Consider the following 6,063-nt stretch of genomic DNA (forward strand, 5'->3'; position numbering starts at 1 on the left):
ATAAACACTTCCCCATGATGGATATTTTGAGTTTCTTTTCTTGCAAAGGAAACAAAAAGCATATCTCACACCAGAATGCAACCTTGGCAAGTAGGGAAATCGAGGGTGGAACCAATGATTCAAAGGGAGAGTCAATCGCAGTGGTCAAGTTCATGAAATCAAGGATGGAAGTGAGTTGCAATGGTCAAGGGTGAGATTACAGAAAGTTGAGCTGAGAGACATTTTATTATTGCATGGAGTCATTGCTGATATGATAAGGACTTATCTAGCTAGTATCTAAGTTTAAATCCTCCAAAGTTTCATTGAAACAATTATGTACAATTAATTTACATACAAAACCAAACCTATACATGTACATGGGAAACACACAAGCAATAAGCTATAATTCCCCTCCAAAAACCAGTAGGGAACAAAGACAGAATAATATTATAATAAATTAAGAACAAGATTTGATGAGTTTATTGAAGTTATGGAAACTTCTTCCTTTAAACAAGTTCCCAAATGAGAAACTTGTCCTTGTCTCGTGTTTTTCTTTGGGAAGTTTCGTAGATAATAAAAGGGAGGAATTATTCCCTTCAACCTTCACACCACAACCTTCTTCTTCTCCAAATCCTCCTATTTCTTTTTGGACCATTTCCATGGTTTTGGGATCAACCACCCCATTTCCCATCGCATCACTTACTATGAACCTGTCTTTTGCTTTTCCACCATTCCTCCTTATTTCTGCTCTTTTAATGCTTAATCCATTTTCACGAATTATTCTTGTGATTTCTGATAGTACCCCAAACCGATCCTCTGTTATCACTTCCAATTCCACACCCTGTATGCACAATAAACCCAACTTGAGTATAGTACAAGGACTCAAACTGCAATTTGACCAAGGTTTTTTTTTTAATTTTTTATGAAGAGCTTTAAAACAAGATTTTGAACTGTGGATTGCTAAGCTACATTGGAGGCGAAGGCGAAAATTTTATTTGGGAGTTAATTAAAAATTTTGTGTTAAAATGCTTAAATTACATGATTTGGAGGAGCTGAAAATGTAAATATTTCATTTATTCAAGTGCTAAAAAGGCTTAATTTGAATAATTTAAGCTGAGGAGGGGCTAAATAGAATTTTTTTTCTCATTTAACCAAAGGGGACCAAAGCCTCTAGCCACCCTTTTAACTTCACCACTATGCACTTAACATAAGTTCAGACCTTGTAAAGTACATTGTTGGGAAGAACGAAAGGTTAAAAAAAAAAAATAAAGTATGCTATTAGTTGTTATACTTAAAAATCAAGTCTTACTCTTTTTTCTTTTATTTAAAAATTTCAATCCAGTCATTAAAATTGTAAATTTTTTTGTCAAAAATTATCAAATTAAAATTTTGATTAAGATGTCTTCAATCCCCATATGACCCTGACATATGATTGACAGGAAATAAACATGATAAGTTAATAAATATTGACAAAAACTATCGCTTACGATGGCGATCAGACTAAGATTTTTCAATTGAAAAAGTAGGATGATAGAAGGATTAAATCTCAAATTCTATACAATTATACCCACTAACAACAATTTTTCTTTTTATAAGAAAAAAAAAAAGAGTTTGAAGGTAACCAACCTGTGTGGTTCTCCTTTCAATGGCAGCTTCAAGACATTCCATAACTCTTTGTTGTTCAGCTTCTGAACTTATAGGGAACCCATCGACATGTCTGATATAATATTCCTACAAAAAGAAAGAAGAGGTTTTACAATAAAAACCCACTTTAAATTTCATTAAAAAAACATTTGAAATTCCTTGTAATAATTTACAAACCTGATAAGCTTCCAGTCTCCCTGTAATGACAGTTCCATGGAACACAACATATTCCATATCCGTTAAACAACAAACAGTATCAAACAATAGCTTTGGTCGATCCAAGCATCTTATGGTCACAACTGTATAATCCCTATCACGACAATCCAACACAGTTACATGTAGTTCCATCGAAAATTTGTCATTATGTCTCTCAAAATCTCTGTCTGCTAACAACATTTGATGCAATCTTCGATCTGTACGAGTTTCTCTTGATGTTGAAACAAACATTCTTGCACTTGGTGTCTTAAAATCACTGTCCCCTTTCATTACATTGAAGAGTAGTTCCTTGATTGTTGAAAGCCGGTCCGGGTCTTCGATCGCGTGACCTGTTGACCGGTCGGTGATATGGATAACGGTGGCGGCTCGAGCGTTGTGTGTCCATATCTCGGCGTTTATTACATTGCATCCCATATCAGCTAAAACCGCGGATAATTCGGAGAGAAGACCGGGCCTATCATTGCCGGTTAGTTCTATTGTAGTACTGGTATGGTCTTTGGAAGGGATTAAACTAGCTGAGCTCTTCATTGAATTTAAGATATATATTTTGGTTTCAAGTGTCTGTAGAATTTAACAAATGAAAATGGTTTAAAAGGTATCGTATTGATATTAATATCATACATGGAATCCCACCAATTTACGCTTACTTTTTGTATATAACCAAGTGTCTCTTCATCTGTAATTTTCTTCCCTTCATTATCTGTCACATAAAACACTGAAAAAAAACAAACGAGTTCGATATAATTACAGCACTGTTGTGGGGGAGGTCGGGCTTGCTCTGAAAAAAGTTTGCCAAGTGTGTTCATAGGTAGCTGATGTATCCCTCAAAAGAGATGATATTGGGCGTGGAGTGTTTATGCTCGGGTTTGGTCTCGTGACTCCGAAAAGAGCCTCGAAGGGTTCATGGAATAGGAGGGCCTCCATCCACCAGGAAAATATGAGCATTTGCACTTGGTGGGATTTGAACACATTTTACTCACAACTGCTATGTTAGCTCACATTTCCTTGGTTGGTGGAGGCGTTCTTACTCCGTGAACCCCTCAAAGCTTTTCGTAGAGTTGGAAAATAAAATCCGGAGCTAAAACCAAGCATAGACATCCTATTCTTGGGCACAAAACCAACCATTGTCGGGAGGCTTTTAAGAGTCTATAAACAACATTTCGCAAACTTGCTTAGAGCCTTTAAATACAAAAATTATGAAACATACCATCCATGAACCATCCAGCATCAGAAGAGATGTAAGCTTTGGTTACATTAAGGTTAAGGTCTGAAAGAACTTGGACTATTTCAAGGAGAATCTCATGCTTGTTCACACTATCAACCTAAAAAAAAAAACACAATATTACCAAAGCTTATTAGTACAACCTTATGCTACTTATAGCATGATTATTGATACTGGTTCAACCTTAATTCAATTAGCACCATTATTATTGTAACAATTACATGAGTCTGAACATGCTTAAACACAGTCTTACGTGCAAAAAAAAATGATACCTGTATAAAGGTAGCATGTCCACAAGCACCATTGTCAACAATAACTCTACAAAAGAAATGGAATTCAACCCATTAAAGGCAACACAAAAAACAACATAAAATCTAAAACAAAAAGAAAAGGAAAATGGGTTAAATTGAACTGAATTGAATTGAAACTTCAAAAGAAAACAGAGCAAATACCTTGGAGGGTTGATTCTCCTAATAAGCTTTGCAAATTCATCATCCATTCTTTTCTATTTCTCAAAATATTCAAACGAAAACGGAAAAAGAAAAATAAAAAAATAAAAAGAAGAAGAAGATAGAAATTAGAATGGGCAATGGAGGAGGTGAAGTCTGCAGGGGCGTTTTATAAAACCAAAAGGAAGGCTAAAAGGGTACAAAGGGATCTTGGTATCCACGTGTCGGCTATTGATTGGCTAATGTAAACAGTTAACAGACGTTACTTGCGATGCAACTGAAGAAAAAGAAGGTTTATTCTTTGGGTGAAATCATCATCACACCCCACCTTTATTGAATTAAAGAGTCCGTACCGTGCGCGGGAAGGGTTTAATCCACGTGACTATGTGAGGATTACGTTGCTTCATTCATCGTAATGTCACGTGCCATGTCTGCCGGAACCGGACGTGGTTCCCAGCGGCAATATAGTAACCGGAAAGTATGAAGAAAGGTTTGGAGAAAAGCATTACAGATGCTAACATCTTTCTTAATATAGAGTATTAAATTCCAAAATTCAACTTCACATCCTTTTTTATTGTTAAATCAAGTTCCCATTCTATTTTTATTTTTAACATCATTTTTTAGGGTAAATAACCAATAAAAGCTCATTTATTTTTAAAATTACTGAAATAGACTAGGTTCTGAATTAATTACTGAAATGGACCATTTCCCCCAAAAACGCGTCCACGTCAGCACGTTGTCAGGGGATAAAGCAGGAAAACGCTTCCTTGAGGAAATACTTTTCTCGTTTTTTAGGATTTAGGGTTTTTTGCAATTAGAGTTAGGGTTTTGGGGGTTTTGAGTTTTTAGATTTTAGGGATTTAAGGAAAAAATTAAATAAATAAGGATTTAGGGTTTTTTAATTAAATTAATTATAAATTTTTAAAAAATAGATCAGGGTTCAGTGTTTATGGTTTTTAAAGAAAAAATTAAATAAATTAGAGTTTAGGGTTACTTGAGTAAATTAATTATAAATTTTAAAAAATTAAATTAGGGTTTAGTGTTTAGGGTTTTAAGGAAAAAAATTAAATAAATTAGGGTTTAGGGTTACTTGAGTAAATTAATTATAAATTTAAAAAAAAATTAGATTGGGGTTTAGTATTTAAGGTTTTTAAGGAAAATCAAATAAAACTAGTTGTTATTCGTTATATATTTTAAACTCTTCTAAAAAAATAAACTAATAAAATTAAATGTTTTTAGTAAAAATTAAATTTATTAAAAGAATTTTTTAATAATAAATTAAAAATAAAATATATAATGAATTTTTGTATTTTCAAATTTTAAAATAGAAAAAGAGTTTTTTTTATGAAAAACAGAAAAAGAGTTAAAAGTTTATATATATATATTAAATTTATCTTTTGCTGTAATTTTAAATTTATAATAAATTAAAAATATTAATATAATATAATATGCAAAAAAATACATGAAATTTAATATAATACAATCATATTAATAATAGAATATTTTAGGGATAATAATTCCTTAATTAAGGTCTTAAGATCATGGGTAAATATTTTATTGATTGTTAGTGATGATTTATAAATAGGTATTAATAACTTTATTTAATGGAATTTAATATAAATTTTAATATTTTAATATTTAATATATACTTTAAACTGTAGAAATTTAAATTTAAAATTCGAGAAAAAATATAATAATTGTAATTAATATTTAACTATATTTAAATAAAGTTAGACTTAATAAATAATTTCTAATTAATTTTTAATTTTTTTAAAATTTATAATTAATTTAATTAAGAAACCCTAAACTTTAAACCCTTATTTATTTAATTTTTTCCTTAAAACCCTAAAATCTAAAAACTCAAAAACTTCAAACCCTAACTCTAATTGCAAAAAACCCTAAATCCTAAAAAACAGGTTGAGGAAGCACTTTGTCCACGTTTTCCTGCTTTATCCCCTGACAACGCGCTGACGTGGATGCGTTTTTGGGGGAAATGGTTCATTTTGGTAATTAATTCAGAACTTGGAGCATTTCGGTAATTTTAAAAATAGAAGAGCTTTTATTGGTTATTTGCCCCATTTTTCTTTATACAATTATTTCATTTTCTTTAAAACTCTTAGAGAATTCGAGGGTTTTTTTATATACAAAGTAGAGCATATTAATAGTGAGATTGGTTTAGTTGGATCGAATTTTTTAGATTTTTTAATTTCTTATCATAATTCTGAGTTCAATTTATTTTTGAATTTATTTTGAAAGAGTGAATTTTGTTTTATACCTTTTCCATATTATTTAGTAATCTTTTAAAAACAATTTCTCAAGCAAAGAATAATAATTAATAACTTTTATATATTTTTTTAAGTTAAACTTTTATATAAAATAAAATATATTTAAATAAAAATAGCACTTGTAAATATAGTTTTTTTTAACTTTTATTCTACCTTAAAAGAAAAACCATTATTCCATAAATTATCCAAATAACCTAATTTGGGTCGGCTTTCGATTTCTTAATTTTTCTTGTTTCGCTCTATAGCATGACTCTGAATCAAAAGTTAA

The 6,063-nt window shown here is 30.9% G+C and overlaps 1 protein-coding gene across 1 annotated transcript; it reads right to left on the reverse strand.

Annotated features, from left to right (window-relative positions):
• Window positions 1-277: 277 nt before the first annotated feature.
• LOC107953575 (ACT domain-containing protein ACR6) lies at window positions 278-3,943 on the reverse strand. The gene is made up of 7 exons (XM_016888918.2): window positions 3,514-3,943; window positions 3,334-3,379; window positions 3,047-3,161; window positions 2,487-2,554; window positions 1,801-2,400; window positions 1,606-1,710; window positions 278-820 (listed from the first exon to the last, which is right to left on the reverse strand). The coding sequence occupies exons 1-7, from the start codon at window positions 3,558-3,560 to the stop codon at window positions 437-439; spliced, it is 1,365 nt and encodes a 454-aa protein (XP_016744407.1). The 5' UTR covers window positions 3,561-3,943; the 3' UTR covers window positions 278-436.
• Between the last annotated feature and the right edge of the window lie 2,120 nt (window positions 3,944-6,063).

Source organism: Gossypium hirsutum, chromosome D07, assembly GCF_007990345.1.
Source record: "Gossypium hirsutum isolate 1008001.06 chromosome D07, Gossypium_hirsutum_v2.1, whole genome shotgun sequence".
NCBI lineage: Eukaryota > Viridiplantae > Streptophyta > Magnoliopsida > Malvales > Malvaceae > Gossypium > Gossypium hirsutum.